Genomic DNA, 26813 nt, shown 5'->3' on the forward strand with positions numbered 1-26813 from the left:
CTGGGCTCTGTGAGGTACTTCGTGATCTGCACACTCGACTCACTCCTCAGGGCCCTTGCACTTGCTGGTTAACTTCTGCCTGGAACACTCTTTTATTTGATACCTGCCTGACTCACTCATTCTCCTTTACTAAGTGAGGCCTTTCATGATCCCCCTGTTTAAAAAATATATTTTTTATGTATTTCAGAGATGAAAGGAGAGGGAGAGAGAGATAGAAACATCAATAATAAGAGAGAATCATTGATTAGCTGCTTCCCACACACCCTCCACTGGGGATTGAGCCCACAACTCAGGCATTTGTCCTGACCGGAATCAAACCCTGACCTCCTGGTTCATAGGTGATGTTCAACCACTAAGCCATGCTGGCCAGGTCATGATCCCCCTGTTTAATTACAATATTTCCCACTGGCATAGACCCTGTCCTCTGCTCTGCTGTATCTTTTGTCATATAGCTTGTTATCATCTAACTTACACGTTGATTTTGTTATTTCATATTTTCCCAGTAGAATATAAACCGATACCTTGAAATATTTTTAGCTGTTTTGCATGAGCCTTGGTTCTCAGAATAATCCTTGATAGAGAAGTTGCTCAGTAACCATTTGCTGAATGACTAAGTAAATGACTGCCTATATTTGCTCAGCTTGGGTACTGTTGAAATTTAGGTCTGAATAATTCTTTTCTGGGGGGCTGTCCTATGCATGTAGGATGCTTAGCAGCATCGTTGGTGTCAGTACACTGGTAGCACTCCCACAGCTGCAACAACTAAAAATGACTGAAGACATTGCCAAATGTCCGCTGTGGGGGAATTGTCTTCAGGGAGAGCCACACTATATTAGACTCTCAGATCCTGGAGAACAGGGATCATGTCATAGTAGAGTATCAACATAGTAGATGATTGACAAATTTTATTTAATCATTTTTAAATCCTCAGAGAGGAAGTGGAGGGAGAGAGAGAAACAATGACCGGTTGCCTCCTATACATGCCCCAACCTGGGATTGAACCCACAACCTAGGTATGTGCCTTGACCGGGAATTGAACTCACAACTTTTGGTGTATGGGATGAGGCTCCAGCCAAATAAGCCACCTGACCAGGATGATGCTTGATACATATTTAAAGCTGATTGGTCTGACTTGATAACTACATGCCATGTATTTATCTCAGACTTCATGGTACAATTTTATAGACAAGACTGTCTTATCAAACTTGTTATTTTCTCTATATAATTTGTCAATAAATATGTGTTTAGTATCACCAGCATTCAAGATGATATAGAGGAATGGAGAGTCTGAAAAAAATAACCCTGGTCCTTGAGAATCTCACAGTTAGAGAAGCATGTATACAGGCCAAAAATAATGCGGAAGGACACATTATCTCTCCCTTCAACCTGCATCACCCCCATTGAGTTAATCTGTAACAGAGATTATCTATAGAGGCCTACCTACACAGTAAGTATTTCAACTTTGCAGCTACAGCCATAGAAAATGGCCATTTTCCTATCAGTCTTTCTAGAGCTAAGACCGACATCTTAATTTGAATATATCAAGATTAAAGTGACTCTGTGCCCCCATCCTATCACAGAATGTTATGGAGTAGAAGACTATGGCAACTACCAAGAATGTGTGAAACAAATGCACAATTTAAACTGCAGGTTTAATGGGTTGGGAAAGCAAGTCATTGGATCATAGCTGCATTCTATAAATAATATAAAATGCAATACAATGCAATTCAATACAATACAATGGAAGTCAATACAACAGAAAATATCAGAATGCATTACATGCACTAAGAATAAGGTTTGTATTTCTGGATGTCTATGTGTGTGTGTGAGGGTTTCTGATTGAAAACATTTCTTACTATTCAGTATAGTAAAATAGATTAGCAAAGCACTCTCTTCAGCTAACTAGAATAATGAACAGAAGAAAAGAGAAGTTTCTAGACAGATATGCAGGCATTACACTATTGTGCCTCAAGGTAACTAATAAATCTGGGAAGTGAATGGAGATGGGGAGATGGAGAGGGTGGTTCACAGATTCTGAAATGTCCCTGCTTCCTTGCATGGCCCACTGAATTGTCTTCTACATTCAGTCTACAATGTTGATAAACTCCTGTTCATTTTCTTCCTCTATTCAGTGCCTTTGCACAGGACAAAACCTTGACCTGAACTGTCCCATTTCCTGTGCTTCTCTACCTAACAAAAAATCCTATCCATTCTTCCAGGCCTAACTCAAATGCCAGCATTGCTACAAAGCGTTGCCTCAGTCCACTGGGCACAATTAATCATGTTTCCCCGCATATGCTCTCAGCACTTTATTCATACTGCTACAATGGCATTTATCACATTTCAGTATGCTTGGTTTTGGACATGCCGCTCTCTGCTACTCAATTGTGAGCTTCTTAGGGATGGAGACAGTTTCATGCCCAGCTGTAGACTTCTTAGTTCCCAGCACATTGTCTGCCTATAGTGGGTGGCCAAGCCCTAAAGGGAGATGTCTTAACCATGTGGTTGCAACTCTGAGTTTGAAACCCAGGAAGCCACATAGTGACCTGGGATAACTTATTTAACTTCTTGAAGTCAGCTTTCTCTTCTGACAATGAGGACGACACAAATGAATAATTCACAGAGTTACTGTAAGGATGAAAGGGAGTTTCCTGTCTATACGGCACTTAAAGGGCCTTTGATAAATGGAATCACCATTACTACTGTTGTTATTGTTGTTATTATTGTTGAAAAGTAGAATGGAAATGGCTAGTAGAGCCGTAAATACACACACATATAATAAGTGGTAGGGTTGAAGGTGATTTGGTGGAGCCAATGATTAAATATTAAACTATGCACTATATTTTTTGCTTAAGACCAGAATGGAGATATAAAAAGTGATCATTGCAGACATTTGCATGTTTGGTTTTTGTATACCAGACTAACTATCTGGATGCTTTTCACCCTGACCTTTTCTCTATATATTAAACTGTATTTGGGGGGGGAGAATTTAAGGAGTGATGGGAAAGGGATTAAAATCACATAGTTTTGCTCCTGGAGCTACTCAGTAGACTTAATTGTGTAAAGTTGTAACAGTTTCTCAGCCTCAACACTGTTGACATGTTAAGCCAGGTAATTCTTTGTTATCCAGGGCTGCCCTGTGCATTGTAAGATGTTTAGCAACATCCCTGTCCTCTGCTCACCAAATGCCAGTAAACACACTGACCCCACACACCTCTTGTGACAATCAAAATATTTGAGGCAACTGTGGTAAATATCATATTCTGAACAAGGTGAGGAATAAACCACAAAGAAAACATGGAGGGGATGCTTCTGTTATTGACAGAGCTTGATGGGGAAACATAAGTTTAAGTCTATAAACCAAGCTAGTTTGCTAAGAATGAACACAGAATGAAGAACAATCCCAGGGAGGAAGGGAAACAGTGATGCCATCTGAAGTCAAGAAGTGGGGTGGGCATGGAGTTTTGCTAGGCATGACCAATTTGTAAACATTTTCTCCCCACTTTGTATTTTAGGTGCACATAACCAAATTAATTACAATCTTTGGTTCATGACACCCTGTAATTATGCATAGTGAACAGCTTTTATTTACGTCCTGATAGTTATTTTAACAATGTAATTCACACTTGATACCTCAGTGTCCAAAATAAACTAGAAATGTTCATCATATGGCACTTCCCAGCCCATCCTCCTGCTTTTCCCATCTGACTCGCATCAGCCTGATATAGATTTTTCCAGAGTTATCAATAGAATAATTTCCTCTACCTCCGCAGGGGCAGAATGAGCAAAGCTGGCAAAGAGAGGTCAGAAATGATCTGGAGGAAAATGCTTCCTCAAGGAAAGCAGGATTTCCTTCTAACATATGGCTGGAACGTGTATGTTTCCTTATTTTATCAGGATACATGGTGTCCTTCGGAACTAAACACATGTTTGAGAAGATCATGCGAAGTGTTTAGAACTTGAAGGGCTATTACTTTTTATTAGTATAAAACTATTCTTGTCCAATTGAGCTCATGATGGGGATACTGGGCATCCACACACTTGACATGTGCAAACCTACCTTCTCATTTTGTTTCCCTTAACCTCCAAGTGTTATGACTCATGCTGAGAAAATTTGAATATAAAAAAGTAGTCTTTCTGTGAATTAACTCTCCCTTAATTTGAGTTCTGTGATTTTATTTTCTTACACAATGCAAAGCGTCCTTTCAGAAATAGAAATCAAGCCATTTTAGAGTTGACCCCATCCATTATCTCCCTGGAGTGTAAGTTAATAACCAATGGCAGGTTCAGGTTTGTAACCTTATTGTGTATCTACAATCTGTTCAAGCCATACTTGGGAATCTGGAAATTGGTTGACAAAGGAGCAACATACCAGGATGCCTGAGTTTTTCTGAGTCTGCAGAGGAGCCAAGTTCCATTGCAAGCCCCATGATACTGCAAAGGCCATCAAGTTCAGGAAAGAGTGGTAATGTGCCCTCACTGGAGAATAAGCTCCATAGCACAGCGATCTTTGCTGTCTGTCTCACCACTGCACCTTCAGAATCTAGAACAGAAACTAGTGAACAGTAACATTGTTATTCAGAAAAGCAGAGTCCTGTTGATAAATAACACCAATCACATGTAGCTTTGGAGCACATTCCATCGGCAGTGCCTGTGCCGGGTCATTTTCGTTGGTAATTTAATTTAAGCTGCATAGCCTGAGTGTTATACTTATTATCATTACTGTTTTGCTTTTGAGGAAAGTTAGGTCCAGAGAGGTGAAATAATTTGCTGTAGGTCACAGAGCTATTACCTACAGAGCAAGGATTTAGACCAGGTAGTTTCTACCACCCCATTTCCTCATAAGCTAGAAAGAAATGCAGAGGGGACTTGGCTTCTTGTTTGGGTCATGCCATCTGCCAAGTGATGCTGTGCAAATTACAGGTGCTCAGACTAACAGGATCCTTTTCTTTGAACTGCTAGGTTCCTAATGATCAAGAAGAACCTACCCAGATACACATGATTTTTCCACAAACTTCAGACTAGGATACAACAATATGCTTAGATGTTTTATGAGGTATCTAAAGGAAATGTGCATTGATCTTGATTTGCCCATAGTAGTTTAAGTTTGGAATGACATGCTTCTTTTTTGGTATTTTTTAAAAAAATTATTCTGTTGTTTTATGTAAGGTGCATATAGGCAATGAATTTCTTCTTTTATTTGAGATCCATTCCATTAAAAATAGTAAGTATATGCCTAGATTAGATGAAATATGACTAGGCTCAGACCATAGCAGAGGTAGACTATAAGTGCATGCATTTGAACAGCTCCCTGCCTGCCTTTTTTAATGCCACATGTGCAATTTGACACATTATTTTTCATATATATATATATATATATATATATATATATATATGATTTCAGAGAAGAAGAGAGAGGGAGAGAGAGATAGAAACATCAATGGTGAGAGAGAATCATCCATCCGCTGCCTCCTGCATGTCCCACACTGGGGATCAAGCCTGCAACCCAGGCATGTTCTCTTGACCAGAATCAAACCTGGGACCCTTCAGACCACAGGCCGACGATCTATCCACTGAGCCAAACTGGCTAGGTTGGCACATTGTTTTTTGTGTGTATTTTTTAACTTGTATTCAGTTCCCTTAGCCCTTATGAAACTATTCAAAAAAGGAAGAAGCCTGCCTGTATAATTATTAGATTACAGATAAACCTGCACTGTAATATATGAAGAGTAGGTAAGACTTTGAATCTTAGCTCTGCTACTTACTACCTGTGTAGCCTTAGATGCAACTTGAATTTTGAGCCCCTACTTCACCATGTTTACAGTGTAAACAGTACCAGCTTTCTGATAGTTCCATGATAAGGGCTACAACTACCTTCATTGGGAACTAAAGCAAGCATCAATCACAAGGTCATTGCAACTCATCTCAGTGAAAATGGACACCTTCACGCTGAGTTTAATTATCTGAATATTAGATGTAAAATTTGTTCTGGGTCCATGATGCACAGTCATAATAGCATTATTATCATTATAATTAGTTTTATTTTAAAAAGTACATTATAACACTATCCACCAAACACAATTTAAAGTCACTGACAAATGTTAACTCATTTCATCCTCATAACATCCCCATTTATTAGGTAGGTTCTTTTTAATTTAATTTTATTGTTTAAAGTTTTACAAATAGTAGTACATATGTCTCCTTATTTTCCCCATTTATCTTCCCCCAGCCTCCCCCTTTCTCCCCCCACTGCCACATGCCCTCACCGCCCCCCAGTGTCTTGCGTCCATTGGTTATGCTTATATGCATGCATATAAGTCCTTTGGTTGATCTCTTACCTCACCTCCCCCTCTAGCCTTCCTGCTGTAGTTTGACAGTCTGTTCGATGCTTCTTTGCCTCTGTATCTATTTTTGTTCATCAGTTTATAATGTTCTTTATATTCCACAAATGAGTGAGTTCATGTATTTTTCTTTCACTGACTGGCTTATTTCACTTAGCATAATGCTCGCCAGTTCCATCCATGCTGTTGCAAATTGTAAGAATTCCTTCTTTTTTATAACAGCGTAGTATTCCATTGTGTAGATGTACCACAGTTTTCTAATCCACTCATCTGCTGATGGGCATTTAGGCTGTTTCCAAATCTTAGCGATGGTGAATTGTGCTGCTATGAACATAGGGGTGTACACTGTGCACATCTTTACATTCATAGGACATCACAGCCATCTCATGCTTTCTTCAAAAACTATTATCGTTCCTGTTTTAAGGGCTGCATAAATCAGGAGCATACATGTATCATGAAACAACACCAACTCTCCTAACCAGTTCTATAATCTGTGTGTGCACATGCGTGTGAATGTATGCTCACACACAAATCTAGATCAAGTGCTGCTTTGACTACATCACTGAAGAAAAACCCATGCTGAACTTCCTGCTTCCTCTGTCTTCTTTTGGTGCCACTTGAAACCTTCTTTAACGGCTTTCTATCTGTCACTTTTAGCTTCAAATACACTTGACTATTTACTGTTCTCTTAGTAACTTTGACATGGAGCTACACTTCTGAAATGTCCATCACCAGAGCCCACGAGATGCAATTTTTGGGACAAGACCGTGTGTGCATGTGTGCGTGTGTGCATGTGTGTGTGTGTGTGTGTGTTTGCGTGTTTGCGCGCTCGCGCATAGGTTCACAGTAGTTAAAGGCTGGAAAGAGGTACCCATTGTTTGTCTTTGGGCAGGAGAAAAGGAATTCACAATTAATTGCAAAGCTCCAAAATGTTAAATCATATAGTAGATATTAAATGATGTGAAAAATGACAACATTATGAGAATTTCTGTGCATTTGAACTAGCGTTCAACTACCTCAAGAGGTTCTGTGGCTTTTTTGAAGTTAAACCCACCTTATTTATGTGATGATGGCAAAATATAGCCATGACATTTTTCGAGGCTGACATTTTCGAACTGCAATTATAAATAAAATAATTTGCTCACCTAGCTCTTCTGTGAATAAAAGAAACCCTGGGTTAACAAGTTGCAATCGTCTTCCTTAATGAGACATTTTGCAGCGGTAGAACACTAAGTTATCGGTTATCCAGCAAGGTTGCATAGTAAGTTGTTCTGGATGGAAGTGCTGCAGAGTTGTTGGAGGAAGAGTTTTTCTGTCAGAACAACCTGCAGCATATAAGTTAATCCACTAGGCAAATATGTTTTGAGCATCTACCATGCTCTCAGCTACTAAGGCATTGTATGTACAACAGGAAGCAAAAAGAAGCATGTGGCTTGTCCTTATGGGCCGCACAATCCCAACGAGTTAAGACAGGAAATGATAAGCATTTATACATAAATAAACAATAATACTTAATAATACAAAGGAGAGGTGTATGGAGCTGTACATGGAGCTATGCTATGCTATTCGGGTGTGTAATGAGGGGAGCTTACCCACTGTGGGAAGGCTAGCAGGGTAGCACTGAGATGGAGTTGGATAACTTTGCAATGCTTGTCAAAAGGCTTAACGAACTCCTCTCTAAAACTGTATTTTCACATTGAGCCCTTTTCCCTAAAGAAATAATTTGGGGTGTACTAAACATTCTAGCTATACTGGCAAGGCATCAGTTTTAGTACAGAAATATTGGAAACATCTTAAATATTCAAAAATAACTGGTTAGTTGAATTTCTTATGTTATCAAAATTATGTCTATCCAACTATTTTAAAGATAATGTAAAAATGTTTTTATTGAAATAAAGATGTTTAGAGGAAAAAAAGTGGTTATAAAATGAGTATTTAAAATGCCTGCCTTTGCTTTTGTTCCAGTGCTATCCTTTCTAGTTACTTGGTCTAGCCTATTTGATTTCAAATATGTCAATAATAAGTCACAATAGCAACCGTAATAGCTGCTCATACTAGTTACCATTTAGCACATTCCAGCCCAGTGCTAAACACTTTACCTCCATTATCACAATTGACCTTATGTAAATCAGTGAAGTATTAATACATTTATTTATTTTCACAGCCAAAACTTTTAAATATATCAACACAGCTATGCATTTCCTATGCAACAAAGAATGAATGATTTCAATGCTTATGCCGTTTACCCTGAGTTTTCTTATTCCCATTTTATCTAATAGAAATTCCCTCATTCCTTTGCAACAGCATTCTGCGAAGAGGGCTGCAGATATGGTGGAACATGCGTGGCGCCTAACAAATGTGTCTGTCCTTCCGGATTCACAGGAAGCCACTGCGAGAAAGGTAACCTTAGCCCTTTTTGGGGAGTGGGGTGGGGAGAAAGACTTTCAGAGGGAAGGGGAACTCGTTCTCAAGGAATATAGATAGTATTGTGGGTTGACTTGATGCAGTATGTCTCGCTGGGGGATGTAGCTCCCCAAAATGGATACGTTTGATTACTATATAATTGGCATCCTCCCTCTGAAAATAGAGCTTCATTTGTCCTCCCTGCAATGTTTCTAATAGAGCAAGATTGAGTCTTTCTCTGCTGTGGTTTGGAGTGTGCCTTTTCAGTGCTGATGAAAAAGCCTGAAGAACTGACCTGCCCCAATTACCAGCTATTGGGGGTAGCATCACACAGGACTATTGGAGTTACAACAGTCTGCTGTGCCCACAGAATCTAGATTAAAACCACATGCTCCTTGCCTTACAGCACATTAAATAACTCTGGCAGCAGGTTTATTGGTGTGCTTGGGATTTGGTTCTAATATTGGTTTATTAGGAACATTATTATTCCCGGTCCTGATAATAGAAGCCAGTTTAGTATTTGTAAGATTTCATCATGTGCATCATTCTACTTGCAATAAATGTAGTGTTTATACTTGATGCTATTTGGTGAAATCAGCTGTCTTATTAATTGGAGACGTCCTTTCACCTGGGTACAAATTAAATTGACCATCAATGCCAGTGTGCCACTGTACACATATATATCTGTGCAAGCGAGAGGGCTTGTCATGCAAAATTGAATATTTCTGTGTATTTGCCCATAAGTTTTATTGGTTTAAAATTACTGTTTTGTGTTTTTTCCTGAGTCTGGAATATCACACTTGACACTTCTTATAGTGCAGCATAAAAATATGGAAATGTGATGATGTAGTCATTATGTCTGTTATTCGATGAGAGAGAGGATGGCTTTAATGCCAACTGTTGAAGCAAAGCTATGGTTTCCTTTCCTTCATGTAAAAAGATTTCTGAAATTAGATAATACATTTTTAAATGATCCTAGTTATTATACCCCAACTTGTTCTACGTATTACTTTGCACTGCCTGTATAAGGCAGCCAGTCCTTTCAAAAACAGGTCAAAGTGTAACATGTAAATTATTCAACAAGGAAGACAACAAACAATATGTGCATTGTTGTTTCCATATTTTATTATATTATCAATGAAGCGAATGTCATTTATGAAATAAAATTATTGGTTTGTTCTTTAAAAAGACACATAAAAGAGCCAAGTACTGCCTCTGAGCAGCATGAGAATTACCACATGGAGCTGGAGAATTCTTGCCAAAAGCAAAGAAACTTAATGGTAACTTAGAACACATGCCTTCATTTCAGTGCATTAGATTTTAATTAGGTTTTCTAAAGTGAAAAAACAAATACATGTAAAGGTTTCTCATTATGTCCGCTAGCACTGCTGTGTTCCCCTAAAATGAGTTGTACAGGAATTAATGGGGACAGAATGGTGATGATGATAGTGTTGATGATAATGGATACTACCAGTAATGATACACCATTTATTATGTATTAATTATGTGTTAGGTCCTTTAAATGAATATTTTAATATATTAAGAATAAACAAAAAAGATAAATACTATTACTCCTATTTTATAAATAGCTAAATAAAGCTTAGCCAAGCGAAGTAACTTTTGCAATGCTACAGTTAGTATTAGGACTGAGAATAAAATTCCACAAAGCCTGCATTATAAATCCTTGCCTGTGTTTCTCAAAACAATACATGGACTTCCTGTTAGAACCCAGATCCCTGGGCCACCAACCTAGACATGGTCAATCAGGATATCTCGGGGAGGGTCCATGAAGCTACACTTCACCAAGCACCTCTGGTTACTTGTTTTAAATCGGTTATTGTTATATTAGTGTGATATTTAACCGGAGAATCTACTCCGATGTTCTTATTATCTTTACATTATAAAGAATTGGGGTAGAACATTGACTTTAAACCTGGGGGTGAATTGGTGGCAGCCTAGGAAAAATTAATTATCATTTCTTATGGTTTGTTGATTTGACTGTATCTTCTTCTTTGCTCAGTAAGACGTTGGTTGAATTAATGCTTACATTCTGTTTTATTACCTGAAACAAGAAAAGTTAGAATTAAAGGAGAAAGTCAAGGTCAGAGGAAAACGTAAAACAGAGATAGGCAGGACATGAGTTCCTATGTAAAAGTTAAAATTGAGATTGCATATTCTTGAATTCTTGCACAGTTGTTTTAAGGAAAAATTAAAATAAAATAACAAGGTCTCTTTGCATGTAATGCTATCTCCCATCAGTAGCAAAACCATCCTATTTAATATTGGCTAATATTAATTTTAATTAAATTTATTGTGGTGACATTGATTAATAGGATCATGTAGGTTTCAAGTGAACATTTCTGTGATACATGATCTGTATATTGCATTGTGTTCCCACCACCCGAAGTCACATCGTCTTCCATCCCCATATATTTGGCCACCTTTACCCTGTACTACCCCACCTCCTTCTCTTTGGTAACTACCATACTGTTGTCTGTGTCTATGAGTTTCAGTTTTATATCTCACATATGAGTGAAATCATATGGTTCTTGGCTTTTTCTGACAGACTTGTTTCACTTAGCATAATATTCTCAAGGTCCATCTATATTGTCTGTCGCAAATGGCAGTATTTCATCTTCACCAATATTCTAATTGTATGAAATTTTTTGTGGAGAGGATAAAGTACATATATTTCAGTTCATTGTGTGCAAGGAATCTAGAAAAATTATAGGACAAATACTGAAAATGTATCCCATATCTTGTTTGAATTATTTTATCATGTAGATCATTAGCAAATAGCATGAGTAATGCTATTTGCCATATACTAGTGATGCTAGATGCTTTGAGACTTAGGGTGCAAAGGAAAAATGCAAGTGCATTGTAACTGTCTATGGCATGATCACACTAAATCTCTGATTTGCTTTTTTTAATTTTAAGACTAACTAAGTGGCCCTAACCGGTTTGGCTCAGTGGATAGAGCATCAGCCTGCGGACTCAAGGGTCCCAGGTTCGATTCCAGTCAAGGGCATGTACCTTGGTTGCGGGCACATCCCCAGTGGGGAGTGTGCAGAAGGCAGCTAATCGATGTTTCTCTCTCATCGATGTTTCTAACTTTCTATCCCTCTCCCTTCCTCTCTATAAAAAATCAATAAAATATATTTAACAAGACTAACTAAGTGGTCCCTTTTGAGCCATACAAAATCTGCTTATATTTAGTCTTAAAAATATTTCCCTTGGTTCCCTTAGTTACTGGTTTTATTTATTGTTTGTGATATTTAGCCTTTCAGAATACAAGTACCGTTAGTTAAATTACTGAAATCATTTGTTAAATAAAATGCCTATCTGGAGTTAAAAGTCCCACTTGTGTTTGCCATATAACTCAAAGATGTACAACACCTTTTATTTTATGGTGATGAGATTTTAGTAAACTTAAACTTTTCATAACCCCATTCAATATAAGCAAACATATGTTTCTGAATAACATATTATGGTGGGTCTTTTTACCCTTTGTTCTGTCTCTGTTCCCTTAGCTTTGATTTTGTTTCACATTTAATATCAAGATGTATAGAGGGAGATGAATCAGGTATCAGTAAGAAAAATAGTTTTGCTACTCTTTAGAAAAGGGCTGCTGGCAAAAGCTCTCTTCTTAGGATATCATGTCACACTGACATACATAGCCAGCCATCACACAAAGTGAAACAATGCAGTCTTCCTAGAGTCTCTCCAAATGTAAAATCAAGTAGCTACACTAAATCCATAAGTATGTTACCTGCCATAAAACAGCAGAACATCATCCTCTGAAATGTGAATCACACTGTTTTCTACTTGGTATTAAGCAAATTTGCAAGCAACAATAAGTAGAAATTAAATGTAAGGTATTAAATAAACTATGTCTAGTTAGGGGTTTCCTAATGCTTAGCAGCATCAATGGGCTCTACCCTCTAGATAGCATTAGTACTCCAACCCCCAGCCATGATGATCAAAAATGTCTCCTATCATTGCCAAATGTCTCCTGAGTACAAATTAAATTGTCACCTGGGTACAAATTAAATTGACCTTTTGGCAATGCCAGGTCTAGATGTAGCATTTTAAACATTTAAAAAAAGTGTGTGTGTGTGTGTGTGTGTGTGTGTGTGTGTACACAGACATATATTAGATAAATGTATCTCAGTGTATTTGATAACATACACATTACAAGATTACAAGCACTTTTGGTAGACAAGTATTTTTAAAGCATCTCTTGAACATTCTTAGAAGTGCTTATTACTATATTTAGAGAATTCTTAACCATTCAAGAGCCAGGGACTAGCTGATATCCATATATGCTGTATGGGGGACATTTTCTTATGGGACAAGATTGAGGTAGAAGCTGGGCCTGTTCTATGTCCTCACCCTCTTGTTGTTGGAGTAAACGTGGATGTTTCAACCCCACCCAAGGACCATGTGACTCTAACCCTTGTGTTCTCCTGAAAGAAGAAGAAAACCCTTTATTATTTCTTTGTTAGAATAATTTTTTCAATGTATGTAGTAAGATGGTAACTTTATTTGCTATAAAGTGCTTTATTTAATATAAGAGTTCTCAGTTAGTCACTTTTAGTATGAGTTTCAACTGCTATAAATCAAGATAGTTATTTGTGGTGGTATAGATCAGACAAATAATTTTACTGCATTTTCCTATTTGTATATTACATGAGTTATAGATTGTGTCAATACAATTGTATAGACATCAGGTACTTATAACCAGTGCCTTGTGAATCAGACAGTGAGAGTTGGACAATATTAGTCAAGCTATAAGCTATACCATAGTGTAGCATTAAAAATAGTTTAAAAACATGCTGATATTATAAAAATAACAGACCTTGACCTTTCCCCTCATTGGTTTCCAAATGGGTTCATTTATTGTAAATATCATTCAATAAATGCACATAACCATTGCACTTCTCACAGTCCCCAAGCCTTTGTAAAGTGTATTAAATATCTGATCAAGAATATTCTGGGAAATTAATAATAGCAACAAGTTTAACAGCATTATTCATTCTCAATATGGCTTCCAGTAGTTACTTTTTCTATTTTGATTACCTAAATGTTCTATTTTTTCTACAGTAAATATAAATTGTTTGTAATAAGAAGTGATACTTTTTAAAGCTTAATATTATGAGGACATAAAAGCCATGTAAAGGACTTTCTTTTTAAAAGTTCTTGAGGATCTATTAACTTTTCTTAAAGGGAAATGACTTTTTACAAGTTAATTTATTCTATTATTTTTTCTGTGCCTCAGGGACTTGCAGATATGTAGAAGGGGGTAATCGTTTGCCCTATGCATATTATTCACCCATCAGGTGCAAAGAATGGTCAGAAATAAAGACTTCTATGTTCTTCCAAATTTTAAATATTGCCTGATTTTCAGATAACTCTACTGGCATGCATCTGTTTGCAGTTTCTCTGCCCATCCTTGTGTCAGGGGGAAAATTAAGAGCCTTTAAAAAGGTAGATAATAGCTCCATTCTGTTAATGGAAAATATTCTTCTGCTTTCTTCCCACCCATCACAGCACTGTGGAGAAAGCATCTGGGATGAGTGCATATGTGCCTCTTCAACATCTTGGCAGTCTGAAGATTTATTTAACTTTTATCAACAGGATCTTTCTGGTTGTCTGGCACATGTAAATGGCAGCTTCTATTATTAACATTGCTGTTGTTGTTGTTGTGTAATGGATAGATGCCCAAAAAAGAGTAAGCAGGGCTTTTGTGGCATCACTAAAAAAGGAAATATGAGAATTTGAGGTCTCTCTGAGTTGCTCATCCAGTTGAAACTACCAAAAAGGATTGGTCACAGATGCTCTTTTAAAATTTTATCCAAGTTATATGGATGTGAATTTGTGTGAGGAGCTATGGCCTGCATGGGACCTTTGCAGGGATATAGAATGGCAGAGGAGAGGCATTGGGTTGGAGCATGAGAGGAGACCACACTCATGGACACTAAGAACATCTCATCTTTAGAGCAGCTCAGCATTGAGTTCAGCTGTGGAACTTAGAGGACCTTGTTGAGGACCCCCTTCCTCTCCTCAGTTCTACCCACTCAACTTTCACCTTTAAGCTATAATGGAGAAACTGAGCTAAAGACCTAATACACTTACCCATGCCTCCAAAATGAAGTTGCCACTTAACTCTCAGAGCTACTTGGAACTATTAAAAAGCCCTGTTCTTTTTTTTTTCTAATTAATTTTTAAATGTTCCAATTACAGTTGACATACAATATATTAGTTTCAGATGCACAGTATAGTAATTATATTTTTATGTAATGTACGAATTGATCACCTTAATGGTCTAGTACCCATCTGACACCATACAATCTTATTAACTAAACTCCCTATGTTGTACATTATATCCCTGTGGCTATTTTTGTAAGTGGCAATTTGTACTTTCTAATCCTTTCACCATTTTTAGCTACCCCACCTCCTTTAATCTGGCAACCATCAAACTTATGAGGACTTGTATAAGTGTTTAGTCAGCCAATCACTAGTGGAAATGGATTCCAACCCATGTATGACTGAATCCAAATCTATACACCTTCCAATATCAGTTGCCTCTTGATCATATTATCATATTATCATATGATCAAGAGGCAACTGATATTGAAAGGCAAATTAAATGGCAAATTAAACCTAACAGATTATGGGGGAGGCCAAATAAATGATGTTCTCCTGTGAGTAATGAGCCATACTTTTCTACTTGATTATGTACTTTACTTTTATTTTCCTTTCAATATCTTTATTGTGCCTAAGGCAGGAAGAGAGTGAAAAAACAGGGTTTAAGAGCACAATCTTTGAAGTCATGTTAGTTTAGTTTGAGTTGGGGTTCCACTATTTATTGGAATCTGTGATATGGAATGAGATATATGCAATGTTTCTAAGCTTCAGTTTGCCACTAAAAATTGATATCAGTATTACCTATATCATAATATTGTTGTGAAATTGAATGAGATAGTCTAATTAGATCACTTGATAGAGTGTGTAGCACACAGTAGGTATCTAGAGATGATATCTATTGTGGAATCTATCCTCAATTTACTGGCTGGTAAAATTGAGACTCAAATAATATGCTGCTTTAGTGAGTATATCATATTGAGGATGGAGGAGAAAAATTCCATTCAGAAGAATGCCATTAAGAGGAATAGTATATAAATGTTGTATATTTCCAGTAGCTTTGTCAGCATGATTTTCCAGAAAGCAAGGTGAGGAAAGCCAATTTTTAATAGATTGGCTTTCCCTGTCGAACACAGGATATCTATTAGGGTTTACATTGTCTAGTTAGTAATGCAGAAAATAATTCCTGAATATTTAGATGATGAGAAGTTCTTTATTCCCATCAGGCAAGCTCCTACTGTTGAACTGTGAAAGTCAGGAGTTTGGTTCATACCCTCATTTTTTAATTTTATACCCTGGAGAATGCAGATATCACTGTAACTTGCAGCACAGTGGCTAAACAGAAAGGAAACCCATGTTTCTGAGAAAATATGAATTAGAGCCTGGAAATTACAAACTTCCCTAGTAACTGCTATCCAAGAAATCTTTGTATCCAAGAATATGTACTGCACTGTTAATCATGTGGAAAAAGACTAATTAAAGCCAGTAGACTGAAGGAGAAGGAATATAACTCTTCCGATTTGCATCATTCTCTCCTAATAGGATCCCCTGATTAGAAAAGGTAGTTGCCTGAAAATGTTCGCTTGGGTCTAAAATATGATGAATCAAACATCAAGATAAATGCATTCATTTTGCAGTGGTTGATAACATAAGCATCTTCTAGCTTGGTGGGCTAATGTGGTTTTAAAGCATTCTCTAATTTAAAGAGAACTTGAATTTACCTATGGGTGACAGCAATTTTACTAGTAGCTTAGTAGATTGAGTCCCAAGGGGAAATTCTAGGAGATGATTTCAGTAAAGAATATTTTGCTAAGAAAAACCTTTCTGTACATCCTTGGTGCTTACAAGATAAAGTCCAAATCTCAAGGTGTGATACTAAAGACCTTTGTTATGGGTCTTTGCCTACCTCTCCAGCTTTATCTCTTCCTTTTCCTACACATATATTTCAAATTCCAGCCCGTTCTAAAGTACTTCTGTTCACTGAAATCCACCTTCATTTTTCAAATCTCTAAGCTTTTGTTTGTAATGTTCATAACAGATTTATGTTGATTACAAATATGTGATATTAATTCAAAATAATCCTAATAAAGAGGCAATATGCTAATTGACCCGCAAGCCATCACAAAGATGCCAGCACCCACAGCCAAAAAGGAGGGAATATGCTAATTTACTGCCCCACCCTCAAAGATGGCGGCGCCCACAGCCACAAGATGGTGGTGCCTAGTCCCCTCAGCCCTGCTGGGGCGGCAGGCATGCAGCAAGGCTGGGCCTGCCCCCAGGTGGGCCTGGCCACTCCACGCACCTGCCTCTGGAGTCCCCCAGTCCCCTCAGTCCCCCAGTCGCCCAGGGCTGGCTTGAGGCACAGGCAAGCCTTGAATGGCAGCTGCGCAGCTGACATCAGAGGCACAGATGGCAGCTGCCCAGCTGCCCAGGGCTGCCCGAGGCTCAGGTAACCAGGGCCGACCGAGGCTTGTGCTGCCAGCAGTGGCAGCAGCAGAGGTGTGATGAGGTGTTGCCTTCTCCTGATCGCCAGGTTGCCTCCTGCCCCTGAGGGCTCCCGGACTGTGAGGTGGGACAGGCTGGGCTGAGGAACCCCCACTCCAGTGCATGAATTTTCATGCACCAGGCCTCTAGTAGAAAATATTGGTCATTAAGTGTCTCTGTTAATCTAGAATGCTCCTGTTCTTCCCTCTCTCAAATTACTTCTCCTGTAGTCCCCCTCATTCCAGTTGATGGCAAAATCTGTCCTTTCACATTTTCTGGATAGAGATCTTGATATCTTTGACTTCTCTTTTCTTTTACATCTCACACCCAAATCCTTGCTCTACCTTCTAAATACTGTATATCTAAAATTCACACATCTTCATCTGATTTCCACCACTACTCCTCTTGCCCATGACATTCTCATCTGTAATCCAGATTCATGTTAAAACCTCCTAACTCATCTCCCTTTCACTGTTGTGCAACTATAGTTTCTTTACAGCATAACAGTCAAAGGGACATTGTTTAAAAATAAGTGAGACTCAGTTGCTGCTCTGCTTCAAATTCTCTGTGTTCCATATTGTCACTCAGTAAAAGTTAGTCATTGCAATGGCCTGTAAGTCTCTCCATGCTCTGCCCCCCTTTCCTATTACTTCTCTGCCCTCAACATTCCTTGTGCTCCCCCTCACTTGTATACCTTTCCTCTGAGAAAGGTATGCAATGGTCTTTGTGATTGTTCTATGACATGCTAGTCATGTTTCCTTTACAGTTGGGTTTGCTTGGAATTTTCATGGTCAGTTCCCTTATGTCATGTAGGTTTTTGCTCATATGTTATCTCCTCTGAGAGATCTTCACCCTCAACTAAATACATCTTTCCATCTTTGGCACTGTCTCATTGTCTTCAGAGCAATTATTCTCCAACACAATCATGATTTTTGTATGTGGTCTGACTGCCCTGCCAGAATATAAGCTCCATGAGGGCAAGGTGTGTTTGTGTTATTGCCACCGTATCTCCAGGGCCCAGAGAAGTGGCCCAAAAGTTGAATAAATAAATAATTTAATGACAGTTTCTTTTAGTTTTTGGTTTAGTTTCCAAAGCCATACTATTGTCATCATGATATGTCTTGGGAAGAATGAGCAAATTATTGCTGTCAATCACACACCTTCATCCCTGATATTTTTAGATCCTATGTAGTCAGAGTTATCCTTGACTTTTCATTCTCCCTCACTTTCCCATTTAATCAATCACCACAGTCTATTTTCTGAATCCTTCTGCCTAATCTAAACCACTGGCAAATGTGTTTTGTTTTATTTATTTATTTATTTTTGCCTGGAGTGATGACAGAAGGCAAATCTCTAGACCCCAAGTCCTGTTCCTCCCTTACCAAAAAATGTTCTTTCTGCATTGTAGCCAGTATAATACCTAAAAAGACAAATGCAATCAAATAATTTTCCCTTACAAATGTTAAATGGTTTCCAGTGCCCTTGGAATAAACTCCACCCTCCTTTCAGTAGCTATTGATGACTGAGCCTCTTCCTCATTCACTTATAATCAATGGTCCTCACACACTGAACTTTGTCAGATTTTCTCAAAGCAGCAATCTCCCTACTTTAGGCATCTGCCTGGGATATTTGCTCCCCCTGGAAGTCTTTGATTTTTCTTCTTCTACTTTCATTCTTCCATCTCCCCCCCCACACTCCCCCTACCATATCCAGTCCCCATCTCCCTTTTTTCTCTCATATAGATCTTAAACTTCAGAAATATTTTTCAGGCTCCTTAACAAGGTTAAGTCCCCACCCCTATGTTCCATCATATCAACCTGGTGTTCCCTTTCATAAAATGTATCACATTTAGTTGTTGTGTACCTGTTTTTTATCCCCTTTCTTCCTACCACTTATCCTTGTAGCATAGCCAACATATATGTTTAATTTCATTTCCCCCAAAATACAAAATATTGACTTACATAACAGTTATTAACACATAGTATCTCCAAACCAAAATGGTATATGCCCTAACCTTCTTGCTGGTCCTGTTGATCCCCATCCAAGTGTTAATGATAATTTATATAAATGACATTTTTATGGGATTTGCATAACATGTTCCTGAATGACAGACGCTTTAGCATCTATAAAGAAACTTTGATATACATGCACTAACTAGATGGGTCATTTCAGGAGGATAAGCAACTCTTCCCTTCCTCTCATAGACAAGCCCTGGCCTGTCACAGCCCATCCCTGACACTGAGAAGCCTACCCAAAAATGGCTCTTCCCTGGTTCTGAAATTGCCAAGCAGTCCCTTTTTGACTGGATCACTTGTTAAGGAAATGTTGAACTGTGAACTGCAATTGTAAGAACTTTTGATTTACTGTCAGCAAATTATTATGGCTCTGTCTCTTACTAAAATGATGGCAAGCTTTAATTTTTCCAGGTGCTTGGTCTCCAGAGATGTGGAAATACCACAGTCACTGTGCATTGCCCATTAACTCCATGTTTCAGCATTTTGAAGATGTTTATATTTTTTCCTACATATTTTCATCAGTGTCTCTTACAGAATCAATACTTTCCCAGTATCTGAAAATTTTAGTAGGAATAATGAAGGAACTGTTTAAATTATTAGCAATTCTAATGCTTAGGCTAGACCTTTTTTTGGGTTGGACCTTATTATTTAAACCTCACAACTCAGAAGTCTGGGATCAGTCAGCATCCTCCAACCCCATATTTTTGTCTAATTTCATCATAAAATTTTATATCACTCCATTTGGCCATTTTTCATATATATATAAGTATACCTGAAGGTGTCTGTAGCTGGTGTTCTCTTTCTAGAATTTTCTTCCTCCATATCTTCATGACTCATTTCTTTATTTCCTTTAGGGCTCCACTCAAATGTCACTTTGAAGTGAGATGTTTCCTACCACTCCATTAAAATCGCAACCCCAAAACTTGCCCCAAACGATAGTACCTCAATTCTCTGCCTTTTTTCTTTCATTGCACTATTGCCTTTTAAGACACTGAATATATTACTTATTTATTGATATCTTATTTATTGTCCCCCTTCCCTGAAGGTTGAGACTTTTGTTCATGTTTGCTGTTATAGCTCCAAACCTCAGCATAGTGCCTAGAACTTAGTATGCACTCAAGAAATATTTATTGAGTGGATGAATGATTGTCCTCATTTATTGAATAAGTTGAGAATAAGAACTGCACAGTCATATGCCCAAGGTTACAGGCCTAAGAAGTACCAAAGTTGTGATTTGAACAGTTCTTTGTACCTCAAAGCTCAGGCTTAAAACACAGTCCTTTGTTGCCTTTTTCAAAAAGGTGAGACGATTAAAAGGGCTTTGACAACTGTCAGAGCTGATCTCTTGCATGTTATTTTCTCAGTTGACCTCTGAATTCTGAGTGTGCCATGATTATTCCTCTGTATTTCATTTATATCACACTGATGTCCTGAGAAACTAACTTTCCTTACTATACTTTAGTTAGTATGCTCTTTCTTAGAAGGGGACCTTGTAACAGTAATATTTCATATAGTACAAATTTTGAACATTTGTTTCCAGGCACTGTATCATCACTCTTTGAATCTCTTAACAACTCCACAGGGGATATATTATCATCATCTTAGTTTTACAGATGAGGAAACTGAGGCTAAGAGATTAAAGAACCTGTTCATATTTATAACACTAATAAGAGGGACAGCTGGGAATTGAATTATTCTCTGGTGGTTTAAAATTTTATGCTTTAATTTTTTTCTTCATTATTATGTCATGCCACCCCCCAACCTCCCTCCTACAGGAGTATTCATTTCTCTTGGCCCCAAGTCATTAATATAGAGACTTAATCTTGAAAATGCCAGAAGGATGCCATTGTAATACCCTTTCACCCATTGGGCATTCTCACAGGACAGTGGGTAACAATATAACTTCACAAGCTGGATCAGCCACTCACTATGTGGCACTGTCCACGTTATATAACTTTTCAATCTGCAGTTACTTCTCAACATTGTTGTAAGGACTAGAGAAAGCCCAATTAGTGCATAGCAGGTGATAATAAATTAGTAGATTGTAAAGAGACACAGTATACAGACTGTCATCTATAGCTTTTGTATTTGAGGACAATGTTATTACTTGTAGCTGATATTTACATTATAATCACAGACTCTTTCAAAGGCATTTTCTTTTTAAAGCATCTCAAGAAAGCATTGTGAAGTTAAATTAATTTTCATCTTACAGACAAAGAAACATATTCATGTAGGTTAAAGTGACTTGCCCACGTTTATAGAATCTGTAAGCACTGAGCTGATATTCAAATATCTGAGTCTTTTAGTTCCACCTTTCCAATTTTTGAACTCAAAATGGAATAAAGGCAACGTGAGCCTCTCAGTGGTGATACCACCCCAATAGGGACTAATCTACATATATAAAAGCCTAAGCTACCTTTAGGACCGGTTAACTGAATAACCAGTCAGCCAGTCACTATGACACACACTGACCACCAGGGGGTAGACGCTCAATGCAAGAGCTGCCCCCTGGTGGTCATTGCGCTCCCACAACCAACCTCCTGTGGTCCCTCCCCACAGCCTGCCAGCCCTGATTGGCCCAATTGCTGGCCAGGCCGAGGGACCCACCTGTGCATGAATTTGTGCACAAGGCCTCTAGTAATTACACATTATCTCAAAATACACCCCCTACAAGTTAGTACATGACAAACCACATCCTCATAGAAGTGAAATTTTAGAAAGAGAGAAACCAGATCTCTGACCAGATGTTTGCAAGTAAGTATTGTATAAATAATTTGGACATTTCTGGAAAGATCTGAAGTCTGTTTGTATATACCTGAAGATATTTCCCTGATTTAATGCTCACTTCCCCCTCAAAGAAAATCTATTTTAGTGGCAAGTAAATACATTTTCATGGAGTGAACCATCTTGCTTACCTGTTAGTAGTTAGTAGCTCACAAGTGCTTGGTATTTGAGAGGAACCTTAATTCTGTTTTCCTGTCTATTAACATATCTATCACTAGTATTTTTGAGGTGGCTATTTGCCAGCCACTACTGTAAGTACTTAAATGAATTATAGGAGCGATGCTGTTATTATCCTTATTTTATAGGTGAGGAAACTGAGGCTTGAACAGCTGTTAGGTTTGAGACTACAATTTGCTTCCACAGCACCATTGGCAGTTTCTGCTGTTTTAATAAGTTCTTAGCTATCTGCCCTATTGAAGGAATTCCCGAAAAATTATTTCTTGAATTATGTATTTAAATCACCCTCTCTTTCTATCTTCAGTTGTGAAATATTTAGCAGAGTTATTATCGAGTCAGATCTTTGATTTGTAAATATCACATTTTGTCTCCTTTTATCTAAGGGGGTATCTAGGGCCTTAAAATAATACTAATAGTGGATGAAAAGGGGAAAGCAGGAGCTCTGGAAAACAAACAAACAAAAAAAGTAAAGGAGCTTTTATTGAAAGGTTGCAAGTAGATAGAGAAGCTCACAAGACATGGTTCTACCACGCAATGAATTTTTATAAACTAAAAGCATGTTTGAATAATAGAACACTATCTGTATCCCAGACTCCCTGTCTCCTGTCCTCTTCTAAGACCCCACCAAGACGAACCACTGTCCTGATTTCTAATACTGTGGCTCAGTTTTGCCTGTTTGAGCATCATGCAAATAGAATCAAACTGTAAGACCTCCTTTGTGTCTGTCTTCTTTTGTTCAACATTAGATTTGTGAGCTTTATCCATATTGTTGCTTGTATTTGTCATTTTTAAATTCTCCTTGTGGAATAGACTTCATTTTTTGAATATGACAAAATGTGTTGTTGGACATTTGAGTTTTTTCCAATTTTGGTTATTTTGCTACAATAAATATTATTGTATATATCTTTGGGTGACCATATGTGACCATAGAAATATATAAGCATTTCTATTTGTATATGAAAGAATAGATTTGCTGGGTCTGTGTTGGTTCAGTTTTCATAGATACTGTCAAACAGTTTCCCAAAGTCATTGTACCTATTTACATTCCCAGTAGTAATAAGAATTACAGTTGCATCATAATTTTATCAGTACTTATTTACTGTCTGTCTTTTTCATTTTAACCATACTGCTGTTGTGATATTATGTTGTGGTTTTACTTGCACTTTTCTGATGACTAATATAGTTGATCTTATACTATATGCGTATAGTCCAGGGGTCCTCAAACTTTTTAAACAGGGGGCCAGTTCACTGTCCTTCAGACCGTTGGAGGGCCGGACTATAGTTTAAAAAAAAAACTATGAACAAATTCCTATGCACACTGCACATATCTTATTTTGAAGTAAAAAATCAAAATGGCAAAAACACCTGCATGTGGCCCGCGGGCCATAGTTTGAGGACGCCTGGTGTAGTCCATTTAATTTTAGTGCTTTGTGAAGTGCCTAATCGTCTTCAGCCCTTTTAAGTATTGAGCCTGTTTGTTCTTTCGAATGCATATAGTTTTAAAATCAAGTAGTTCTACATGACTAGTTATGAAAAACTATGTTACTTCCCCACATCTATAATAATAATAATAATAATAATAATAATAATATTGTTATTATTTTCTTGATTTTTCTATTTTAGGTATTATCTATTAATCTCCAGGGAAGATAAATATTTAGTTGTTGTTTTTTACCTCTCACCCACAGCTCCTGTGTACAGGCATAAGCACACGTTTACATATATGAACACTTCCCATTTATTTCTTCTATTTTTCTTAGATCAATATTTGTTGTTTACCTTATTATGTCTATGTAAGTGATATTTACAAGTGAGCTATGGAGTTAGCTATCATTACTTCTCTGCTATTACACAAAAGCTTGGTTTCCCTGGCTTTAACAATTTTCTCATTTTGTTATTGTTGCTCAGTTTTTTATTTCAACCCCAGATGTTCCTCAAATAATATCCCCCAATATTTTGAAGTGCTTTTTATGTTTTATAACTTTAACTTCATAAGGAAAGTTTTTCAAGACCCTTCTAACCTCCTCTATTTTATGCTGGAATCTCTTTAGATCTACAACACAGCTGTTTTCTTTGGATCTTCTTTCAAACATAATATCTTTTTATCCAGTTGCTCATCTCCTGAATACTGCCTATTTCTCCTTTTTTTATTTATTATACCCTACTTTTTATGGAGCACATACTTCATTAGCTTCTTGAGAAAGTGTAGAAGAAACATTGTTCAAATGTTGCATGTCTGAAGATGTTTTTACACTCCCTTTATATTTAATTGATAGTTTGGATGGGTATAGAATCATAGGCTAACTAGGTTTATTCTTCAGAATGTCATAGGAATAACACGACTGTAATATTTTGTAATGTAAATTTTGAGAAATGCAGTGCCATTTTCTTCTTGATCGTTTGTATGACACCTACTTTAATTTTTCTGGAGCATTAAACCTCTTTTTTAAACTGTAGTGTTATAATATTTGATGATGTAGTACCTTTGTGAGCATCTGTTCTGTTACTAAACCACTGTTCTGGGCACACTGAAGAACCTTCCAATGTGGAATTTCCTGCTTTCATTTCTGGAATTAGAAAAAAGCCTTGGATGATCTACAACCCTGCATGTTTTTATATTTTTTTATATATTATTTTTCTTATTATTTGGGTGTCAGATCTTTAGACCGGTCTTTTAGTTGTTTGATTACTTCTCCCTCATTTTTCATTTTCCTTTTTTTGTTTTGTTTTGTTCATTTTTAGGATATTTAGAGATATTTTATCAATGTTTTCATCCTAAGTTTTGTTATTCATTTCTGATATCCCTTTTTATATTGCTTTCTGAATATTCTGTTTTTATTAGTGGCCTGGTGCTCTAAATTCGTGCATAGGGTGGGGGGATCCCTCAGCCCAGCCTGCACCCTTTCCAGTCGGACATCCCTCTCACAATTTGGGTCTGCTGTCTCCTAACCACTCACCTGCCTCCCTGCCTGATTGCCCCTAACTGCCTCTGCCTGCCTGCCTGATTGCCCCTAACCCCTCTGCCTGCCTGATCACCCCTAAACTATCTGCCTTCCTGCCTGATCGCCCCTAACTACCCTCCCCTGTCAGCCTGATTTCACCCAGTCTCTGTCTCACTTTGTTTTTCTCAGCAGTCCTCCAGGCCTCCCTGCATCACTGTGTCCCTCTTCCTCTTTCCCAGGTGGGAGGGGGCAGGGCCAGTTGTGGCCACTCTACCTTCTGCTGGCCCTCCCTTCCATCCAGGCCTTTTCAAGCCCAGTCTGTTTTGTTTCCTCATTCTGAGAGAGGCTCTGAGAGTGAGCTGGGAGAGAGAGAAAGAAAGGGAGAAAAGGCTGTGAGCTGGTGAGCACTGTGTGTGTCTGTGTGTGTGCGGTTGTGAGTGAGTGTGAGTGCCGGCCCCGCCTCCCCTAGCCCAGTCTCTGCTGTCACAAGTCCCCACCCACCAGAGCCTGCTGCATGCGCAGCCTGGGCAAAGGTCGAGTCTCCAGTCATTGCAGATGTGACAGACCCAGGGTTTTTATATATTAGGATTATTTCCTGTTCTTGTAGATAGTATATCTCTTGGTGATGTTTTTGAATATAAAATAGCAAGAATTTTTTAAAGTTTTCTTATTGCTTAATAGAGTTCATTTTATCTAAGTTGATTTTTTCTGCTACTTTGTTTTTGTCTTTGTTTTTTTGTCAAGTAGATAAAAAAACATCTAAGTAGCCTTGGCTATCTGCTCACTGTTATGACTTTGACCTCAAAAAATTGGTTGAAAACCTAGTTTACCTAAGTGGGATGTTGATGTAAATGATTTAGGTTCATTCTTTTGAGATATTCAGAGTTCTTGCAGAGAAAATTCTTCTAATCTAATGGAAGGAATTATTTAAATTTCTGGAAGAATTAAACTTGTTTGCTAGCATTCTGAGAGAGCCAGTTTGCTAGGGGGTGGGGAGTAATATAAAGCAAGGGTTTTAAAAATTCAGCATGTAAATGTTCACTTAACTTTCTTGTTTTTAGTATAGTAACTAGGCAGTCAACTGTCTTTTGGTTTTTAATGGTAGCTTCTGCTAAGAATAAACCTCAAGTCTTTGCAGGAGCAGGATAAAGTCAGGAGTTTGGCTGGGTTGAGAGAGCAGCTTTGAGGAATCTTAACTGCTTCTTTATCTAATTTCCAATTAGTTCTTTTTCTTTTAGCCTCTCTATTCCCCACAGTTCCAGAGATAGCTGATGCTGCCAATTCCTGAGTTCTGTGATGTAAATCAGGTTGCTCCTTGTCTTTCTTCACTGTGGGCTATGAATCATTTTCTTTCATGTCTTCTGAGTGAGTTAACACTCATACATCTCTTTTCAAGTTTCCAAAATTATGTTGCTCTTGTCTCCTCTCCAATGTGCTTTCTCTTTGAGGGTTTATGACTTTATAATTGTCTTTAATATTATTCTATTAGCATTTGGTGAAAAAAAGTAGAGGCAAATGTGAAT

General features: G+C 37.8%; 1 protein-coding gene across 3 annotated transcripts in view; it reads left to right on the forward strand.

Annotated features, from left to right (window-relative positions):
- Positions 1-26813, forward strand: part of NELL1 (neural EGFL like 1) — a 689563-nt gene that overhangs the window by 514396 nt on the left and 148354 nt on the right. For all 3 annotated transcript variants that reach the window (XM_008148966.3, XM_008148967.3, XM_054725521.1), the window contains one exon: positions 8646-8741. In XM_008148966.3, coding sequence (XP_008147188.2) covers positions 8646-8741 — 96 coding nt within the window. The remainder of the gene's footprint in view (positions 1-8645; positions 8742-26813) is intronic.

Source organism: Eptesicus fuscus, chromosome 13 (genome assembly GCF_027574615.1).
Source record: "Eptesicus fuscus isolate TK198812 chromosome 13, DD_ASM_mEF_20220401, whole genome shotgun sequence".
Taxonomy (NCBI): domain Eukaryota; kingdom Metazoa; phylum Chordata; class Mammalia; order Chiroptera; family Vespertilionidae; genus Eptesicus; species Eptesicus fuscus.